General features: G+C 27.3%; 1 protein-coding gene across 1 annotated transcript; it reads right to left on the reverse strand.

Annotated features, from left to right (window-relative positions):
* Positions 1-451: 451 nt before the first annotated feature.
* Positions 452-19,324, reverse strand: LOC111419119 (homeotic protein deformed). Its single transcript, XM_023051884.2, has 2 exons — positions 18,508-19,324; positions 452-1,131 (listed from the first exon to the last, which is right to left on the reverse strand). The coding sequence occupies exons 1-2, from the start codon at positions 19,220-19,222 to the stop codon at positions 557-559; spliced, it is 1,290 nt and encodes a 429-aa protein (XP_022907652.1). The 5' UTR covers positions 19,223-19,324; the 3' UTR covers positions 452-556.
* Between the last annotated feature and the right edge of the window lie 3,509 nt (positions 19,325-22,833).

Genomic DNA, 22,833 nt, shown 5'->3' on the forward strand with positions numbered 1-22,833 from the left:
CTTTATTTAATTAAAATTATATTTATTCACCTAAAACTGTATGTACACACAACTATATGTTACTTAGAACTATTGAAACTCGACGAAAAAATCGTTCGTTTCGAAAATATTAAAAAAAGATAACCATAAAATGTACATCAGTAAAATCACAAAATAAAACAATAAAATTAATAATAATAAACTCGATGGGGCAGAAAAAGACGAGTGTGTACAATAAGTCCATAAAGTGTCTTTCGTGATTATTTATTTATTTATTTATTTTTTTTTAATTATTTTTTTTTGGTAACGATTAACGAAGATTTATTTTATTATCGATGGCACAGAAAATACTAATAAGAAAAATATCTTTTTTACATCGAATTTATTAACGATCTTTTTATTATCGAACACGCACTTTTTTTTACACCAACAAATCCTTATTGACTTCACAGAAAAAAAATAATAAAATACCAAAATATTGTCACTTCGTTTTTTTCTTTTTGGTTATTATTTTTTCTTCTTTACAACTTAAATATCTTTACAATTTCTTTTTTCGATGTAAATTGTTCGTTTAAAATTAAAGAGCAGTCAATCCATAATCCGATTTTATCGAACTATTTTGATTTTGTCCACAATTCGGTGAAACATTTAAAGGTGTTAAAGTGGTCATTGAATTCACATGGATTGAGTCTCCATGTAACAACGATTGATGCAAATTCGTATTCGCCATCGGATGATGATTCCCCAAATGGCTCATATTCGGCAAATCCAACATATTTTCTCCAATCGCATCGATATCTCGATTTCTGTTCTTCTTTTTATCGTTATTATTCGGCGATTGGGTTTTACATCGAGAATTTTTCGCCGATTTTCCGTTCGATGTCGTCGTCGTTACTCCGGCGGGATTCGTTTTTCTTCGTACATTTTTTGTATTTGGTAATTTATTATCTTTCTTCCATTTCATTCGCCTATTTTGAAACCATATTTTTATTTGTCTTTCGGACAACACTAAAGTGTGTGCGATTTCTATTCGTCTTCGCCTCGTTAGGTAACGATTATAATGAAATTCTTTTTCTAATTCTAAAATTTGGTGTCGTGTGTATGCTGTTCTTTGTCTTTTTGGTTCCATACCAGGCGTAAATGTACCATTTGCTATAATGAAAAAACAAAATAAGATTTAGATAAGTAAAAAATCGATTTAATCTAATTATTTATGTACAGAATTTTTTCTCAATAATTTTTATAAAAAAGTTGTATATATTTATGGGTTATCATAAAGTAGGATCATTCAGCTCCATTTTGTTGTATAAATCACATCTCAACTCCCAAAAATAAAGTTTCGGCGATTTTTTAAAGAATTCGCTTCTCATAAGTAAAAAAATCGATTTAAACTAACAATATTTTATCAGGATTTATCTCAAAAAATTTTATAATAAAGTTGTATATACCTATGGATTATCTTAAAGTATAATCATTCAGCTTCATTTTGGGGTATAAATCATATCTTAACTCTCAAAAATAAAGTTTCCACAAGTTTTTTAAGATTTTCTTTCTCTCACAAGATTTTTCTCAAAATTTTTTATAATAAAATTGTACATATTTATGAATTATCTTAAAGTATGATCTTTTATCTTCAATTTGGTATATGAATCACATCTTGACTCCTAAAATTAAAGCTTCGGCGATTCTCTTAAATTTTCATCTTTTTTTGAAAGTACACAAACAATATTTTTTGAGGAACCAGTTTCTCAAAATTTTTTATAATGAAGTTGTATATATCTATAGATAGTCTTAAAGTATAATCTTTCAGCTTCATTTTGGTATATAAATCACATGATAGCTCCCAAAAATAAAGCATCGACGATTTTTTTAAGATTTCGCTTCTCCTATAAGTAAAGAAAATCAATTTATACAAACAATACTTTATCAGGATTTTTTTAAAATTTTTTTAGATAAATCTATGGATTATCTTAAAGTATAATCATTGAGCTTCATTTTGGTGTATAAATCACACCTTAACTCTCAAAAATAAAGTTTTCACAATTTTTTTAAGATTTCCCTTCTCACATAAGTAAAAATATGCACTTAAACTAACAATACTTTATCAGGATTTTCCTCAAAAATTTTTATAATAAAATTACATAAATTTATGAATTGTCTTAAAGTATGATCTTTTATCTTTAATTTGGTATATGAATCACATCTTGACTCCTAAAATTAAAGCTTCGGCGATTTTCTTAAATTTTCATCTTTTTTAAAAGTACGCAAACAATATTTTTTCTGGAATCAGTTTCTCAAAATTCTTTATTATAAAGTTATATATACCAATGGATTTTGTTAAAGTATAATCATTGAGCTTCATTTTGGTGTATAAATCACATCTTAACTTTCATAAATAAAGTTGCCACAAGATTTTTAAGATTTTCTTTCTCTCACAAGTAAAAATATACATTTAAACTAACAATACTTTATCAGGATTTTTCTCAAATATTTTTATAATAAAATTATATATATTTATGAATTATCTTAAAGTATGATCTTTTATCTTCAATTTGGTATATGAATCACATCTTGACTCCTAAAAATAAAGTTTCGGCGATTTTCTTAAATTTTCATCTTTTTTTAAAAGTACGCAAACAATATTTTTTCAGGAATCAGTTTCTCAAATTTTTTTATAATAAACTTGTATATACTTATGGATTATCTTAAAGTATAATCATTCAGCTTCATTTTGGTGTATAAATCACATCTTAACTCCCAAAAATAAAGCTTCTACAATTTTTTTTAAGGTTTCCCTTCTCTCACAAGTAAAAATATGCATTTAAACTAACAATACTTTATCAGGATTTGTTCCAAAAATTTTTATAATAAAATTATATATGTATATTTATGAATTATCTTAAAGTATGACCTCTTATCTTCAATTTGGTATATGAATCACATCTTGACTCCTAAAAGTAAAGTTTCGGCGATTTCTCTAATTTTTCACCTTTTCTTGAAAGTACGCCTTTCTTCAGGATTCAGTTTCTCAAAAGTTTTTATAATAAAGTTGTATATATCTATGGATTGTCTTAAAGTATCATCTTTCAGCTTCATTTTGATATATAAATCACATCTTAACTCCTAAAAATAAAGTATCGACGATTTTTTAAGATTTCGCTTCTCTCATAAGTAAAAAAATCAATTTAAACTAACAATACTTTATCCGAATTTTTCTCAAAAATTTTTATAATAAACTTATGTATATCTATAGATTAGCTTAAAGTATGATCTTTCAGCTCCATTTTGGTGTATAAATCACATCTCAACTCCTAAAAATAAAGTTTCGGCGATTTTTTAAAGAATTCGCTTGTCTCATAAGTAAAAAAATCGATTTAAACTAACAATACTTTATCAGGATTTTTCTCAAAAATATTTATAATAAAGTTGTATATACCTATGGATTATCTTAAAGTATAATCATTCAGCTTCATTTTGGAGTATAAATCACATCTTAACTCTCAAAAATAAAATTTCCACAATTTTTTTAAGATTTTCTTTCTCTCACCAGTAAAAATATGCATTTAAGCTAACAATACTTTATCAGGATTTTTCTCAAATATTTTTATAATAAAATTATATATATTTATGAATTATCTTAAAGTATGATCTTTTATCTTCAATTTGGTATATGAATCACATCTTGACTCCTAAAAATAAAGTTTCGGCGATTCTCTTAAATTTTCATCTTTTTTTGAAAGTACACAAACAATATTTTTTGAGGAATCAGTTTCTCAAAATTTTTTATAATGAAGTTGTATATATCTATGGATAGTCTTAAAGTATAATCTTTCAGCTTCATTTTGGTATATAAATCACATCTTAGCTCCCAAAAATAAAGCATCGACGATTTTTTTAAGATTTCGCTTCTCCCATAAGTAAAGAAAATCAATTTAAACAAACAATATTTTATCAGGATTTTCCTCAAAAATTTTTATAATAAAATTGTGTGTATTTATGAATTATCTTAAAGTATGATCTTTTATCTTCAACTTGATATATGAATCACATCTTGACTCCTAAAAGTAAAACTTCGGCAATTTCTTTAAATTTTCACCTTTTTTTGAAAGTACGCAAACAATATGTTTTCAGGAACCAGTTTCACAAAATTTTTTATAATAAAGTTGTATGTATCTACGGATTATCTTAAAGTATAATCATTGAGCTTCATTTTGGTGTATAAATCACATCTTAACTCTCATAAATAAAGTTTCCACAATTCTTTTAAGATATTCTTTCTCTCACAAATAAAAATATGCATTTAAGAAGCTAACAATACTTTATCCGGATTTTTCTCAAAAATTTTTAGAATAAAATTACATAAATTTATGAATTATCTTAAAGTATGATCTTTTATCTTTAATTTGGTATATGAATCACATCTTGACTCCTAAAATTAAAGCTTCGACGATTCTCTTAAATTTTCATCTTTTTTTGAAAGTACGCAAACAATATGTTTTCAGGAATCAGTTTCTCAAACATTTTTATAATAAACTTGTATATACCTATAGATTATCTTAAAGTATACTTATTCAGCTTCATTTTGGTGTATAAATCACATCTTAACTCCCAAAAACAAAGCTTCTACAATTTTTTTAAGATTTCTCTTCTCTCACAAGTAAAAATACGCATTTAAACTAACAATACTTTATCAGGATTTTTCTCAAAAATTTTTATAATAAAATTATATATATTTATGAATTATCTTAAAGTATAATCTTTTATCTTCAATTTGGTATATGAATCACATCTTGACTCCTAAAAGTAAATCTTCGGCGATTTCTTTAAATTTTCACCTTTTTTTTGAAAGTACGCCTCTTTTCAGGAGTCAGTCTCTCAAAATTTTTTATAATAAAATTTTATATATCTATGGATTATCTTAAAGTATAATCATTGAGCTTCATTTTGGTGTATAAATCACATCTTAACTCTCATAAATAAAGTTTCCACAATTCTTTTAAGATATTCTTTCTCTCACAAATAAAAATATGCATTTAAACTAACAATACTTTATCAGGATTTGTTCCAAAAATTTTTATAATAAAATTATATATGTATATTTATGAATTATCTTAAAGTATGACCTTTTATCTTCAATTTAGTATATGAATCACATCTTGACTCCTAATAGTAAATCTTCGGCGATTTCTTTAAATTTTCACCTTTTTTTGAAAGTACGCCTCTTTTCAGGAATCAGTCTCTCAAAATTTTTTATAATAAAGTTGTATATATCTATAGATTATCTTAAAGTATAATCATTGAGCTTCATTTTGGTGTATAAATCACATCTTAACTCTCATAAATAAAGTTTCCACAATTCTTTTAAAATATTCTTTCTCTCACAAATAAAAATATGCATTTAAACTAACAATACTTCATCAGGATTTGTTCCAAAAATTTTTATAATAAAATTATATATGTATATTTATGAATGATCTTAAAGTATGACCTTTTATCTTCAATTTGGTATATGAATCACATCTTGACTCCTAAAAGTAAAGCTTCGGCGATTTCTTTAAATTTTCACCTTTATTTGAAAGTACGCAAACAATATGTTTTCAGGAATCAGTTTCTCAAAACTTTTTATAATAAACTTGTATATATCTATGGATTATTTTAAAGTATAATCTTTCAGCTTCATTTTGGTGTATAAATCACATCTTAACTCCCAAAAATAAAGCTTCTACATTTTTTTTAAGATTCCCCTTCTCTCACAAGTAAAAATATGCATTTAAACTAACAATACTTTATCAGGATTTTTCTCAAAAATTTTTATAATAAAATTATATACATTTATGAATTATTTTAAAGTATGACCTCTTATCTTCAATTTGGTATATGAATCACATCTTGACTCCTAAAAGTAAAGTTTCGGCGATTTCTTTAATTTTTCACCTTTTCTGGAAAGTACGCCTGTCTTCAGGATTCAGTTTCTCAAAAGTTTTTATAATAAAGTTGTATATATCTATGGATTGTCTTAAAGTATCATCTTTCAGCTTCATTTTGATATATAAATCACATCTTAACTCCTAAAAATAAAGTATCGACGATTTTTTTAAAATTTCACTTCTCTCATAAGTAAAAAATCAATTTAAACTAACAATACTTTATCCGAATTTTTCTCAAAAAGTTTTATAATAAAGTTATGTATATCTATAGATTACCTTAAAGTATGATCTTTCAGCTTCATTTTGGTATATAAATCACATCTTAACTCCTAAAAATAAAGTATTGACGATTTTTTTAAGATTTCACTTCTCTCATAAGTAAAAAACTAATTTAAACTAACAATACTTTGTCCGAATTTTTCTCAAAAATTTTTATAACAAAGTTATGTATATCTATAGATTAGCTTAAAGTATGATCTTTCAGCTTCATTTTGGTATATAAATCACATCTTAACTCCCAAAAATAAAGTATTGACGATTTTTTTAAGATTTCACTTCTCTCATAAGTAAAAAATCAATTTAAACTAACAATACTTTATCCGAATTTTTCTCAAAAATTTTTATAATAAAGTTATGTATATCTATAGATTAGCTTAAAGTATGATCTTTCAGCTTCATTTTGGTATATAAATCACATCTTAACTCTTAAAAATAAAGTATCGACGATTTTTTTAAAATTTCACTTCTCTCATAAGTAAAAAATCAATTTAAACTAACAATACTTTATCCGAATTTTTCTCAAAAATTTTTATAATAAAGTTATGTATATCTATAGATTAGCTTAAAGTATGATCTTTCAGCTTCATTTTGGTATATAAATCACATCTTAACTCCTAAAAATAAAGTATCGACGATTTTTTTCAAATTTCACTTCTCTCATAAGTAAAAAATCAATTTAAACTAACAATACTTTATCCGAATTTTTCTCAAAAATTTTTATAATAAAGTTATGTATATCTATAGATTAGCTTAAAGTATGATCTTTCAGCTTCATTTTGGTATATAAATCACATCTTAACTCCTAAAAATAAAGTATCGACGATTTTTTTAAAATTTCACTTCTCTCATAAGTAAAAAATCAATTTAAACTAACAATACTTTATCCGAATTTTTCTCAAAAATTTTTATAATAAAGTTATGTATATCTATAGATTAGCTTAAAGTATGATCTTTCAGCTTCATTTTGGTATATAAATCACATCTTAACTCCTAAAAATAAAGTATCGACGATTGTTTTTAAATTTCACTTCTCTCATAAGTAAAAAATCAATTTAAACTAACAATACTTTATCCGAATTTTTCTCAAAAATTTTTATAATAAAGTTATGTATATCTATAGATTAGCTTAAAGTATGATCTTTCAGCTTCAATCTGGTGTATAAATCACATCTTAACTCCAAAAAATAAAGTTTCCGCGATTTTTTTAAGATTTCATATATAAAAAATCAATTTAATCTAACAATATTTCATTAGGATTTTCTCAATTTTTTTTATAATAAGTTTATATATATTTATGGGTTATCTTAAAGTATGCTCTTTCAGCTTCAATTTAATGTATAAACCACATATAATTCATAGAAGTAAAGCTCCAGCGATTTTTTTTTCAATTTTCGCCGTTTTGACAAGTAAATCTGTCAATTTCTTTTCAGGAACTTTTTATCAAATTTTTTTATAATAAAGTTATATATATTTATCGGTTATAATAAAAGCTGACCTTTTAGCTTTAATTTGATGTACAAATCGCATCGTAATTCCTACAAGTGAAGCTTCCGCGATATAACATTCTTCAGGACTTTTCGTAAAATTTTTTAAATTAATTTTGTATGTATTTATTAGTTATATTAAAGCGTGATCTTTCAGCTTCGATATAGTGCAAATATCTTTTCTTTATTCTTAACAATAAAGCTTTGACTAAGCTTTGTTTAAAGACGAAATTTTCGATGATGTTTTAAATATCTCAAAATAACAGATATTATTTACTTAAATCTTTTTTATTTATGTACAATTTTCGAGTCAATTCCTTAACAATACTCTTTTGGATGGACAACTCTATCTCGTGCACGACAAGAAAGTGTCAATTGAAACCTCTATAGCCGTGACTGATTGAGAAATTTCACGTTGCCTTTCATCAAAATTAACTCTTATAACGGTAAAAACTTGGATGGCGAGTTAAAATTTGACTCTATTTCTTTGAAATCCTCAAAGGTTCGTTTCCAATTACCCTTTTTTTCTGGGGAAGAAATTATTTGGGGTTGTCCTATATAATATTTTTTCGTCTAAGTTTTTCGTTGTCGTCGTCGGCATGACCAATTTAGTGACCTTGTCCCGGAGGCCCCCGGAGGCAATCATTGTTGTTTACGTCAATAATGTGCACGATCATCATTGGGACAATGGGGGGACGCCGCTAGAGCGCGCCCCGAAAGCAATCGCTTTGAAGAAACGCGCCGTTCGTCGGTCTCTTCTTCTTCTTCGGAGACCGACTTGTTTATTTACGCCGGAATTATTACGGGACCGAAAACGAGCAAAAAAATGTACCTACTACTATAAGGGGTTTTGGATGTGGTGAAGAAAAATGGAAGATGAGCGGCCATCTACTACACAAAAAAGAACCCTAACGCTAATTAGAGCTATATTCAAGTTCTTATTCGATGATTTTTAAAAATAAAAAAGGTTTCTTGGTTGAAATATTTTCTGCTAAAAACATTAGTTAACGCTATGGAAAATCCTTAATGGCAATTCTATGTCACGAAACATCCGAGGCGGTGTCGGTTAAAAGCTTCTTTTATACTACCGTAAGTTAACATCACCGAGTCGGTTTACTTTTGGTTTTTGAAAGGTTCCTAAAAGAATTTCAAATCCCGAAGGAGTCAAGGTATACATATAGTTTTGCCGAAATTTGGCGATCACTTTTAGGAAGGTAAAAGGGTCAAGTTCTGTCAATCTGGAATGTTTGGAATCCAGATTTTCTGACCTCAAACCCAACAGGACCTAATTTACAACTTAAAATCTAACTAAATGAGTTGCTTTTAACTTTTAACTAAAAATTGATTCATTTATTCTTATATAAAGATTAAATAAATGATGATTTGATCGTTTCTTCTTTAACTTGAGACGAGACAGTTAGTAATTATTTTCAGTGATGCCGTAATTACTTTGGTCCCGCTTGTTCTGACATGTACACAAACAAGAAAATTATCGGTAATTAACTCGGCGCGGAGTCTCGTCTGCTTCCTGCTAATTTTCTTTCTCCGATACACACACTCCCGTTCGTTTTTGCAATATAAAATTAGAAAAATCGTTAACCTATTGTACTACTGTTAAGTGGGCATATCGGGTTTTTCACCATTAAATCGTTCTTCTTCTTCTGAAGATAGCTCCTTGTTATTGGCACTTAAATTGGCCAAGCAACAGACGGCGTTTTCATTAATTCCTAGTTACGAAGGCGTCAGAGTGAAAACTAGTTAGTAACAAGATTTCAAGATGTCCATTATAATTGAGGAAATCGAAAAAAGATTAAAAATATTCATTTAAATCCTGATAAAGTATTGTTATATTATGATTTTTATAACTAAATTATATATATTTATGAATTATCTTAAAGTGTGATCTTTTATCTTCAATTTGGTATATAAATCACATTTTAACTCTTAAAAGTAAAGATTCGGCGATTTTATTAAGATTTCGCGTCTCTAATAAGTAAAAAATCAATTTAAACTTACTTTATTAGGATTTTTCTCAAATTTTTTTATAATAAAATTGTGTATATTTATGAATTATTTTAAAGTATGATCTTTTCCCTTCACTTTGGTGTATAAATCACAACTTGACTCCTAAAAGTAAAGCTTTGGCGATTTTTTTAAGTTTTGATAAGTACGCAAATTAATTTAACCTAACAATGCTTTTCCAGGAATCAGTTTCTCAAAAATTTTTATAATAAAATTGTATATATCTATGGATTATCTTAAAGTATGATCTTTTATGTTCAATTTGGTGTATAAATCACATCTTAACTCTTAAAAGTAAAGATTGGGCGATTTTATTAAAATTTTGTTTATCTCGTAAGTAAAAAAATCAGTTTAAACTAACAATACTTTATCAGGATTTTTCTCAAAATTTTTTATAATAAAATTGTGTATATTTATGAATTATTTTAAAGTATGATCTTTTCCCTTCACTTTGGTGTATAAATCACAACTTGACTCCTAAAAGTAAAGCTTTGGCGATTTTTTTAAGTTTTGATAAGTACGGAAATTAATTTAACCTAACAATGTTTTTCCAGGAATCAGTTTCTCAAAAATTTTTATAATAAAATTGTATATATCTATGGATTGTCTTAAAGTATGATCTTTTATCTACAATTTGGTGTATAAATTACATCTTAACTCTTAGATGTAAAGGTTAGGGAATTTTTTAAGATTTCCCTTGTCTCATAATTAAAAGAATCAATTTAAACTAATAATACTTTATCAGGATTTTTCTCAAAAATTTTTATAATAAAATTATATATATTTATGAATTATCTTCAAGTATGATCTTTTATGTTCAATTTGGTGTATAAATCACATCTTAACTCTTAAAAGTAAATATTCGGCGATTTTATTAATATTTCGTTTGTCTCATAAGTAAAAAAATCAATTTAAACTTACTTTATTAGGATTTTTCTCAAAAATTTTTATAATAAAAATGTGTATATTTATGAATTATTTTAAAGTATGATCTTTTCCCTTCACTTTGGTGTATAAATCACAACTTGACTCCTAAAAGTAAAGCTTTGGCGATTTTTTTAAGTTTTGATAAGTGCGCAAATTAATTTCACCTAACAATACTTTTCCAGGAAGCAATTTCTCAAAAATTTTTATAATAAGGTTGTATATATCTATGGATTATCTTAAAGTATGATCTTTTATCTACAATTTGGTGTATAAATCACATCTTAACTCTTAGATATAAAGTTTTGGCAATTTTTTTAGATTTCCCTTGTCTCATAATTAAAAGAATCAATTTAAACTAATAATACTTTACCAGGATTTTTCTCAAAAATTTTTATTATAAAAATGTGTATATTTATGAATTATTTTAAAGTATGATCTTTTCCCTTCACTTTGGTGTATAAATCACAACTTGACTCCTAAAAGTAAAGCTTTGGCGATTTTTTTAAGTTTTGATAAGTGCGCAAATTAATTTCACCTAACAATACTTTTCCAGGAAGCAATTTCTCAAAAATTTTTATAATAAGGTTGTATATATCTATGGATTATCTTAAAGTATGATCTTTTATCTACAATTTGGTGTATAAATCACATCTTAACTCTTAGATATAAAGTTTTGGCAATTTTTTTAGATTTCCCTTGTCTCATAATTAAAAGAATCAATTTAAACTAATAATACTTTACCAGGATTTTTCTCAAAAATTTTTATTATAAAAATGTGTATATTTATGAATTATTTTAAAGTATGATCTTTTCCCTTCACTTTGGTGTATAAATCACAACTTGACTCCTAAAAGTAAAGCTTTGGCGATTTTTTTAAGTTTTGATAAGTGCGCAAATTAATTTCACCTAACAATACTTTTCCAGGAAGCAATTTCTCAAAAATTTTTATAATAAGGTTGTATATATCTATGGATTATCTTAAAGTATGATCTTTTATCTACAATTTGGTGTATAAATCACATCTTAACTCTTAGATATAAAGTTTTGGCAATTTTTTTAGATTTCCCTTGTCTCATAATTAAAAGAATCAATTTAAACTAATAATACTTTACCAGGATTTTTCTCAAAAATTTTTATTATAAAAATGTGTATATTTATGAATTATTTTAAAGTATGATCTTTTCCCTTCACTTTGGTGTATAAATCACAACTTGACTCCTAAAAGTAAAGCTTTGGCGATTTTTTTAAGTTTTGATAAGTGCGCAAATTAATTTCACCTAACAATACTTTTCCAGGAAGCAATTTCTCAAAAATTTTTATAATAAGGTTGTATATATCTATGGATTATCTTAAAGTATGATCTTTTATCTACAATTTGGTGTATAAATCACATCTTAACTCTTAGATATAAAGTTTTGGCAATTTTTTTAGATTTCCCTTGTCTCATAATTAAAAGAATCAATTTAAACTAATAATACTTTACCAGGATTTTTCTCAAAAATTTTTATTATAAAAATGTGTATATTTATGAATTATTTTAAAGTATGATCTTTTCCCTTCACTTTGGTGTATAAATCACAACTTGACTCCTAAAAGTAAAGCTTTGGCGATTTTTTTAAGTTTTGATAAGTGCGCAAATTAATTTCACCTAACAATACTTTTCCAGGAAGCAATTTCTCAAAAATTTTTATAATAAGGTTGTATATATCTATGGATTATCTTAAAGTATGATCTTTTATCTACAATTTGGTGTATAAATCACATCTTAACTCTTAGATATAAAGTTTTGGCAATTTTTTTAGATTTCCCTTGTCTCATAATTAAAAGAATCAATTTAAACTAATAATACTTTACCAGGATTTTTCTCAAAAATTTTTATTATAAAAATGTGTATATTTATGAATTATTTTAAAGTATGATCTTTTCCCTTCACTTTGGTGTATAAATCACAACTTGACTCCTAAAAGTAAAGCTTTGGCGATTTTTTTAAGTTTTGATAAGTGCGCAAATTAATTTCACCTAACAATACTTTTCCAGGAAGCAATTTCTCAAAAATTTTTATAATAAGGTTGTATATATCTATGGATTATCTTAAAGTATGATCTTTTATCTACAATTTGGTGTATAAATCACATCTTAACTCTTAGATATAAAGTTTTGGCAATTTTTTTAGATTTCCCTTGTCTCATAATTAAAAGAATCAATTTAAACTAATAATACTTTACCAGGATTTTTCTCAAAAATTTTTATTATAAAAATGTGTATATTTATGAATTATTTTAAAGTATGATCTTTTCCCTTCACTTTGGTGTATAAATCACAACTTGACTCCTAAAAGTAAAGCTTTGGCGATTTTTTTAAGTTTTGATAAGTGCGCAAATTAATTTCACCTAACAATACTTTTCCAGGAAGCAATTTCTCAAAAATTTTTATAATAAGGTTGTATATATCTATGGATTATCTTAAAGTATGATCTTTTATCTACAATTTGGTGTATAAATCACATCTTAACTCTTAGATATAAAGTTTTGGCAATTTTTTTAGATTTCCCTTGTCTCATAATTAAAAGAATCAATTTAAACTAATAATACTTTACCAGGATTTTTCTCAAAAATTTTTATTATAAAAATGTGTATATTTATGAATTATTTTAAAGTATGATCTTTTCCCTTCACTTTGGTGTATAAATCACAACTTGACTCCTAAAAGTAAAGCTTTGGCGATTTTTTTAAGTTTTGATAAGTGCGCAAATTAATTTCACCTAACAATACTTTTCCAGGAAGCAATTTCTCAAAAATTTTTATAATAAGGTTGTATATATCTATGGATTATCTTAAAGTATGATCTTTTATCTACAATTTGGTGTATAAATCACATCTTAACTCTTAGATATAAAGTTTTGGCAATTTTTTTAGATTTCCCTTGTCTCATAATTAAAAGAATCAATTTAAACTAATAATACTTTACCAGGATTTTTCTCAAAAATTTTTATTATAAAAATGTGTATATTTATGAATTATTTTAAAGTATGATCTTTTCCCTTCACTTTGGTGTATAAATCACAACTTGACTCCTAAAAGTAAAGCTTTGGCGATTTTTTTAAGTTTTGATAAGTGCGCAAATTAATTTCACCTAACAATACTTTTCCAGGAAGCAATTTCTCAAAAATTTTTATAATAAGGTTGTATATATCTATGGATTATCTTAAAGTATGATCTTTTATCTACAATTTGGTGTATAAATCACATCTTAACTCTTAGATATAAAGTTTTGGCAATTTTTTTAGATTTCCCTTGTCTCATAATTAAAAGAATCAATTTAAACTAATAATACTTTATCAGGATTTTTCTCAAAAATTTTTATAATAAAAATGTGTATATTTATGAATTATTTTAAAGTATGATCTTTTCCCTTCACTTTGGTGTATAAATTACAACTTGACTCCTAAAAGTAAAGCTTTGGCGATTTTTTTAAGTTTTGATAAGTACGCAAATTAATTTAACCTAACAATGCTTTTCCAAGAAGCAGTTTCTCAAAATTTTTTATAATAAGGTTGTATATATCTATGGATTATCTTAAAGTATGATCTTTTATCTATAATTTGGTGTATAAATCACATCTTAACTCTTAGATGTAAAGCTTTGGCAATTTTTTGCGATTTCCCTTGTCTCATAATTAAAAGAATCACATTAAACTAATAATACTTTATCAGGATTTTTCTCAAAAATTTTTATAATAAAGTTATATATATTTATGAATTATCTTCAAGTATGATCTTTTATGTTCAATTTCGTGTATAAATCACATCTTAACTCTTAAAAGTAAAGATTCGGCGATTTTATTAAAATTTTGTTTATCTCGTAAGTAAAAAAATCAGTTTAAACTAATAATACTTTATCAGGATTTTTCTCAAAAATTTTTATAATAAAAATGTGTATATTTATGAATTATTTTAAAGTATGATCTTTTCTCTTCACTTTGGTGTATAAATCACAACTTGACTCCTAAAAGTAAAGCTTTGGCGATTTTTTTAAGTTTTGATAAGTACGCAAATTAATCTAACTTAACAATACTTTTCCAGGAAGCAATTTCTCAAAAATTTTTATAATAAGGTTGTATATATCTATGTATTATCTTAAAGTATGATCTTTTATCTACAATTTGATGTATAAATCACATCTTAACTCTTAGATATAAAGCTTTGGCAATTTTTTTAGATTTCCCTTGTCTCATAATTAAAAGAATCAATTTAAACTAATAATACTTTATAAGGATTTTTCTCAAAAATTTTTATAATATAATTATATATATTTATGAATTATCTTCAACTATGATCTTTTATGTTCAATTTGGTGTATAAATCACATCTTAACTCTTAAAAGTAAAGATTCGGCGATTTTATTAAAATTTTGTTTATCTTGTAAGTAAAAAAATCAGTTTAAACTAATAATACTTTATCAGGATTTTTCTCAAAAATGTTTATAATAAAAATGTGTATATTTATAAATTATTTTAAAGTATGATCTTTTCTCTTCACTTTGGTGTATAAATCACAACTTGACTCCTAAAAGTAAAGCTTTGGGGATTTTTTAAGTTTTGATAGGTACGCAAATTAATTTAACCTAACAATGCTTTTTCATGAATCAGTTTCTCAAAATTTTTTATAATAAAATTGTATATATCTATGGATTATCTTAAAGTATGATCATTTATCTTCAATTTGGTGTATAAATTACATCTTAACTCTTAGATGTAAAGCTTTGGCAATTTTTTAAGATTTCCCTTCTCATAATTAAAAGAATCAATTTAAACTAATAATACTTTATCAGGATTTTTCTCAAAAATTTTTATAATAAAGTTATATATATTTATGAATTATCTTCAAGTATGATCTTTTATGTTCAATTTGGTGTATAAATCACATCTTGACTTTTAAATGTAAAAATTCGGCGATTTTATTAAGATTTCGTTTCTCTCATAAGCAAAAAAATCAATTTAAACTAATAATACTTTATCAGGATTTTTCTCAAATATTTTTATAATAAAATTATATATATTTATGAATTATCTTAAAGTATGATCTTTTCCCTTCACTTTGGTGTATAAATTACAACTTAACTCCTAAAAGTAAAGCTTTGGCGATTTTTTAAGTTTTGATAAGTACGCAAATTAATTTAACCTAACAATACTTTTCCAGGAAGCAATTTCTCAAAAATTTATATAATAAGGTTGTATATATCTATGGATTATCTTAAAGTATGATCTTTTATCTACAATTAGATGTATAAATCACATCTTGACTCCTGAAAGTAAAGCTTTTGCGATTGTTTAAAGTACGCAAATCAACCTAACCTAACAATATTTTTTCAGAAATAAGTTTTTCAAAAATTTTTATAATAAAGTTGTGTATATCTATAGATTATCTGAAAGTATGATCTTTCAGCTATATTTTGGTGTACAATTCACATATTAATTATGTTATTAATCTTAATCTTAATTAGTTATAATTGAGGAAATCAATAAAATATTCAAAAAATGTTTTAAATTAAACTTTAAGAACCTTTTAAACATCACCATTCGATTTCAATGGGACATTTTAGGGTGGGTTGTCAATCGGTTTGCTTCTTTTTCTTAAAAATGTGTTGTCAGAAATCCGAATACCGCAGACACCAAACAAACCAGGGACTAGATAAATCGCAGCTCATTTGTATCTTGACGCGGGGCCACGAGGGCGCTATGCCCTCTTTAAAAGGCACTAAACGGTCCCGAAAACTTCAGGATTACAAATCGACGGTCGTTTAACGAATAAAAGGTTTATAAATCGGTTCGTACTTAGAGGTCCTTAGGTCGGAGACACTTCAAGGTAGTTATTTTTCTTTTTTTTTCACGCTGAGGGATGATTTGTTATCTATTGATTGTTTGCGTGTGGCCTGACATCACCTCGTCCCAAAAAGAAAAATTCAAACATAAATTATTTTCAAATTAAGATTCATATATAATGAAAGCCTTTCTAAATTAAAAAAAAAATGTAATGAAATGAGTGTAATAATGATAAAGATGAATGATGTAGCTAACGGATTATTTCATACACGAGAACAGAAAATTTGCATCTCAAATTCGTGTTATTCGATGATTTAATGAACATGTAACGTGTAACCTGTAACCTAAAACTTTCGAATCGTTTGGATGTTTCACTTTGGAAATGTCAACGGTTATTGAAAACGTTTCATACAATGTGGGCGTGTAATGATCTTTAAGTCGTATAAATAGGGATTTAATGGTATTTAGGAGATCATGTTCTTCCTACATAAATTCGGTTTGAAAAAGAAAAATGATTAACTTAAAATAAATCTATTTATGAATGTAAAGAAATAATTCTTGGGCCAAATTAAAACTTAAATCTTCTTGTTTTAGGAAATATAAAAGAAAATATATAACTCATTGATTTAAATTGGAAAAGTTGCCATCAATAAAATCTGAAAGACAACAGTGTAAATTTTTCTAAAAAAATTATAAATATGCATGTTGGCAAAACTCTACCAAAATGCTTTTTAAAAAATCCGAAGGATAATGAATGTTGGATAGAATTTTTGACAAACTTAGAGACTTCCATGATCCTGTTCATTCTGAAACTATTTATGCAACCCTGCGGTGTATGATCTCATTGCTCCTTGTAATAGAGAAGCTTTAAAGAATTGCAAAAGGAATCTATTCTTTGAATTCCCATCTACCATTTTCTTCCCATAAAGCAAATAAATTTCTAACTCTAGATACTGGACTGTTTTGTTACTTTAGATTATTCTGCTATACTGGAATGTGTTATGTTATTATGGACCACTTTGTTTTAGGATAACTTTGCTACTTCTGAAATGTTATGTTGAATCTTTTTGGTATTCTGTGCAATGCAACATTTAGTTTTACTCGGAAATAATTAAGTAATTTATCTAAGTCTTAGAAGTACTCTGCAATGTTGGAATTCTCCTTACTTTGTTGTATTTTGTCTATTTTAATGGTATAATCTCAGAACAGAGTCAATTTTAGACTTAGAATTTAGGAGCTCTCAATAAAATTCAAAATCTTTTATGACGCATAATAAATTTTCACAAAAATGTTGTTACCGTGCGTTTTTATAGTTTAAACATTTTTGTGGTATTTCCAATACACGCGAGTTACGCAAATGTTTGACGTAAAACGTAAAAAAAATGCTTTTGAAATACTTTGGTACTTTTTACCAAATTTATTTTTTTTTCAAAAATGATTGGTATCGTTGAATTTTTAATTCAAATTTATCGACAAAGTCATCAATTAATTAACCACACACAACTTTATCTTGGATCAAATTATCGACTCGCTTCTCTTAATGAAATTGTGCTTGTTTGAACCATGATTTTGCAGACTCACGCACCTAAAGTCCCAAGACTATTTATATACCTATTAATTGTCGCTTAATTACATCAAATATTTAAAGCGATTCAAATAAGTGACTCGGCATTTATCCTGGTTAAAGAGTAATAATTATATCATTAAACTAATTAAGATATGAAGCAATTAGTGTTTTCTAAAAGTTATATTAAAACATATCAATAATAATACAACGTAGTTATTTAGTTATATAATGAGGACTGAATAGTTTGCGTTGAAATTTTTTAGATAAAATTTTTCCACGTGGTGGTCGCATTTTTGACCCAATTTCAAGGTATTTTAATTACAGCAAAAACAAGCTTTTAAATACTCAAAACATTATGTTTATTAAGGTATTTCAAATAAATAGTAAAAGTTATTTAAATCTTGTAGACGTCTCAAAGAGTAAAATTTATTGCTTTAAATTGAAGCCAATCCAAAAATAGATCATCAACTTTAAACCCAATTAGATTAGATTGTTAACTTACATGCTCCAGCAACGTGAATCTTCTTCATCCACGGATAGATGACTCTATCTCCGTTTTCGTCTTCTTCATCGTCATCTTCCATTGCCGAACAATTGTGATCATCATCGGCGTCATCGTGTTCGTCGGAAACGTTGTCTTCCAAACGTAAACCTAAGTCTTGTAACGAATGTCCAACTGGGGGTGAACCCCTAGAGTCCTGTCCGTGACCCGTCGAAGCGGGACTACAAACACTGTTAGTGTTCACATCACTACTTGATTGGGTAACAACATTTGGTGCTATATTAGCTAAGCTTTGAAGGATTCCTTCCGCGTTTGAGATTGTTGACGGTTGTTGTTGCACGTTATGGTTTGGTACTGAAGAAGAACATTGCACCATCGATTGTTGAGAATCGTGAACCGACGGCCTTATTTGATGACCGTGTAAAGAACTATGATGCGGATGTAATTGCGGATGATAATAATTGCTATATCCGTAATTATTGCTGATGGGACTTCCGTAAGACGTCGGTTGATGGTGGTGATAAGCGTACTGCAAGTGTTGCGGTGGTTGATTTAAATGATGATTGCTAAAAAAATCCCCCGGAGTCGGACTTTGAATGTAATTGCTTTGGCTGTATTCCTCACTAGGTGGAAATTTCGGATCGACCATCATTCCTCCGGTCATATGTTGTTGTTGTTGATGATGATAATTAGGGTTCATTAAGAACGAACTCATTGTCAATTAGTCCATGGGAAAAAAGTAAGTTAAAAAGAGAGTATAGCCACAACAACGCACAACCAACTCCGGACACTGTCTCAATGCACTCTGAAGCCTTTTTTCAGTGATCCCTTCCTAACCGGAGCTCCACCACGCCCTCCATTCCAATTATGACGTCATATGCCTCCGGAGGAACCAATCCGAACCCGGAACGTCGGCTACAATAATGGATGGCACCAACGGTTTTCATGGAGTGGGGATAAATTTTCAGTTTTCATAAAGAAATAATCATTTTCGATTAAAAAATTACACTTTTTTAATAAAACCAACGAAGCTAAAACAAAATTATTTCTTTTTTTCAAACGTTCCGACAATTTTTATATTTAAAAATAAACGTTTCCCGTTGGTTCCCCACCCAGTTCTATCAGACTGAAAGGGCGCTCTTTGGAAGAGTTCGAACGCTACTTTCCACCCGAATACCAACCAATAATTGATCGAGTAGTGTCTGTTGAAACGGTGGGGGAAGTCCCAATCGTGGATATCTAGCAATTTTTTTTTTTAATAATCAAATACTGAAAAGCTTCATTTACAGATTTTAAAAAAATTTAAAAAAAGAATTTGAATAATAATTAAAACTAGAATTAATACTAGATCTAGAACTAGAAACATTCGGGTTTAGCCGCATGTCTTTTAAGACGGCTAATGAAAAAAAATACAACAATCTGGCGGTGAATAACAACTAAAATTAGAACTAACACCAGCATTAGAACTAACACTAGATCTAGAACTAGAAGCATTCGGGTTTAGCCGTCTTAAATGACGTGCGGCTAAATCCGAATGTTTCTAGTTCTAGATCTAGTGTTAGTTCTACTTTTATATCATTAGAACTAAGACTATACCTAGAACTAGAAACATTCGGATTTAGCCGTCTTAAAAGACGCACGGCTAAACCCGAATGTTTCTAGTTCTTGATCTAGTGTTAGTTCTAGTTTTAGTTTAATGACAAAAGTACAACAATCTGTTGTAGTGTTAGTTAGTTATCAACTTGTAAAACAACGAAATTATTGTAATTTTCATATTTTTGTATATTTCTCGATATCTATGCATCTGAGAGCAAAAGTGTAAGAAAGCAAAATTGTTGAGAATAAAATTTGCTACAATTTTTGTTATAAAAACGTTTTTATAACATACTCTGATTCCGGTGTTACTGTTACGGTTAGAGTAATAAATGCAGTTAGTATTAATAATAAGTACAACAATTAGTCAATGTGATAAATCTCCATATATTAATCAGTTTTATCGGATATTATTAATATTTTCTCAACGTGGTTGGTTAAAGTAATAAAACACTATAGTTTTGTATATCGAACATGTTTTTATTAAAAAAACTTATTAAAGAATAAATTCTTATTAAAAAAACTCAATGCTGAAGTACTTTATAAAGTTAAACCAAGTCTTTAAAGATAAGTTAATTCTCATATAATTTATAATTATTTATTATGGCACGATCGAGTTTTATGACATTTTGAATTACAAAGAATATGTAATTTTTTGCATTTGCATCGATTCGAATTGCAATGTTGGAAATGTCAGTTTCTGGTACTTCGTTAATCGAAATAAATTTTTCTTTACAGATAGTAAATTCATTCCTTGGATACAGTTGATTTAAAGTACCGTATTTTGTACCTAGCTTATAAAAACTGTCCTTTTCAACAGAAATAATAACAGCTATTATATTTCGGCTATCTGCTTTGGCTCGATCAATTTCTGGTACCTTAAAATTTTGCATTAGAACGTTTCAACATTTTGTCAGCTTGCTTCTCTAAGGACTGTTTAGCGAAATTTCGAGCTTCCAGAATTTTTTGCGAAACTGTATTGGTTTATAATGAGAAAATTTTGTTTATTTAAAGCTACAGATTCAATTTCAGCAGATTGTGAGACCTGCAAATCTCTGAATGTACGGTCAGTACTTTCATTGCTACATTGCTCTGAGTCAGTAGCAACATCTTCACTTTGATGTTCAGGATGATTATCATATTGCTGTTTTAAAATTGACTCAAGATCTTCTTCACGTGTTATTTTTGACAATGTATCAACATTGGCAGAAAACAGCTGGCAAGAATGTTTTCAAACCCACTTTAGCTTTACAACCAAACATAGCTTCATAAGGACTTTGGTTTATTCCGGAATGGTGGGCTCTGTTCTTCATGAACTGTATAAATTTTAATCCTTCCGACCATTTTGTACTTTTGTTTGTCTCCAACCATGTAGATAACATCTTCTCAATATCTTGGTTAGCTCTTTCAATAGAACCTTGTGATTGACTGTGAAAACGTAAGATCACTCCATCGCTCTCTTAACCCCTCACTGTGTTCGTGTTTTGCAAGTAAATGACAAGTCACTGCGTGTTTACGATTAACTCTTTTAAAATTTACCGCAGCTATGTGTAAATTATTAATAATAACCGGTCAATGTAATAAATTTGTTACTTTAACCCTGCATGTTAGTTAGTATTAATAATCAACGGTACTTATTAATAGTTTTCAATTAATCACAGTAACATTACCATTAACAATTTGTAAAAGAACGAAATTCATAAAATTTTCAAATTTGGTATTTTTCTCGATATCGATGCATCTGAGAGCAAAAGTGTAAGAGAGCAATATTGTTAAGAAAAAAATTTGCAACAACTTTTGTTTTAAAAGTTTTTTTATGACATGCCTCATTTCCAAAGTGTTACCATTAGCTACTTAAAAAGCAACAATTCATCAAATTTTCATATTTGGTATTTTGCTCGATATCGATGCATCTGAGAGCAAAAGTGTAAGAGAGCAATATTGTTAAGAATAAAATTTGCAACAACTTTTGTTTTAAAAGTTTTTTTATGACATGCCCCGTTTCCAAAGTGTTACCATAAGCTACTTAAAAAGCAACAATTCATCAAATTTTCATATTTGGTATTTTGCTCGATATCGATGCATCTGAGAGCAAAAGTGTAAGAGAGCAATATTGTTAAGAATAAAATTTGCAACAACTTTTGTTTCAAAAGTTTTTTTATGACATGCCTCGTTTCCAAAGTGTTACCATTAGCTACTTAAAAAGCAACAATTCATCAAATTTCTATATTTGGTGTTTTTCTCGATATCTATACATCTGAGAGCAAAAGTGTAAGACAGCAATATTGTTTACAATAAAATTTACTACAACTTTTGTCCTAAAAGTGCTTTTATAACATACTCCGTTTCCCGGGTATTACCATTAACAACTTAAAATGCCACAAATTCATAAAATTTTCATATTATCGCATTTTTCTCTACATCGATGCATCTGAGTGTAAAAGTGCAAGAGAGCAATATTGTTAAGAATAAAATTTGGCACAACTTTTGTTCTAAAAGTTTTTTTGTAATATGCTCTGAATTACCATTAACACCATAGGCTGCTAACAGAGCACATTGTGTATTTGTTGTACATAATCTTATGTACCTTTTGATCACCATGAATACAAAAAAATGACTTTGATTTCGTGATCATGCCGATCTGGAAAGATCGTCGAATTCAATGGCAATAAGATTTATGGTCAAAAAGGAAGATGGCATCGAAATTCTACATTACGATGCACTTGAAGTTTT

The sequence above is a fragment of the Onthophagus taurus genome, chromosome 10 (assembly GCF_036711975.1).
Source record: "Onthophagus taurus isolate NC chromosome 10, IU_Otau_3.0, whole genome shotgun sequence".
NCBI classification, from domain to species: Eukaryota; Metazoa; Arthropoda; class Insecta; order Coleoptera; family Scarabaeidae; genus Onthophagus; species Onthophagus taurus.

Bases quoted from the DNA above. Each gene is read 5' to 3' on its own strand.
- LOC111419119 (XM_023051884.2), bottom strand. From the start codon at position 19,222: ATGAGTTCGTTCTTAATGAACCCTAATTATCATCATCAACAACAACAA. The intron at 1,132-18,507 runs GTAAGTTAACAA...TTTTCATTATAG, and splicing joins GATTCACGTTGCTGGAGCAT to CAAATGGTACATTTACGCCT.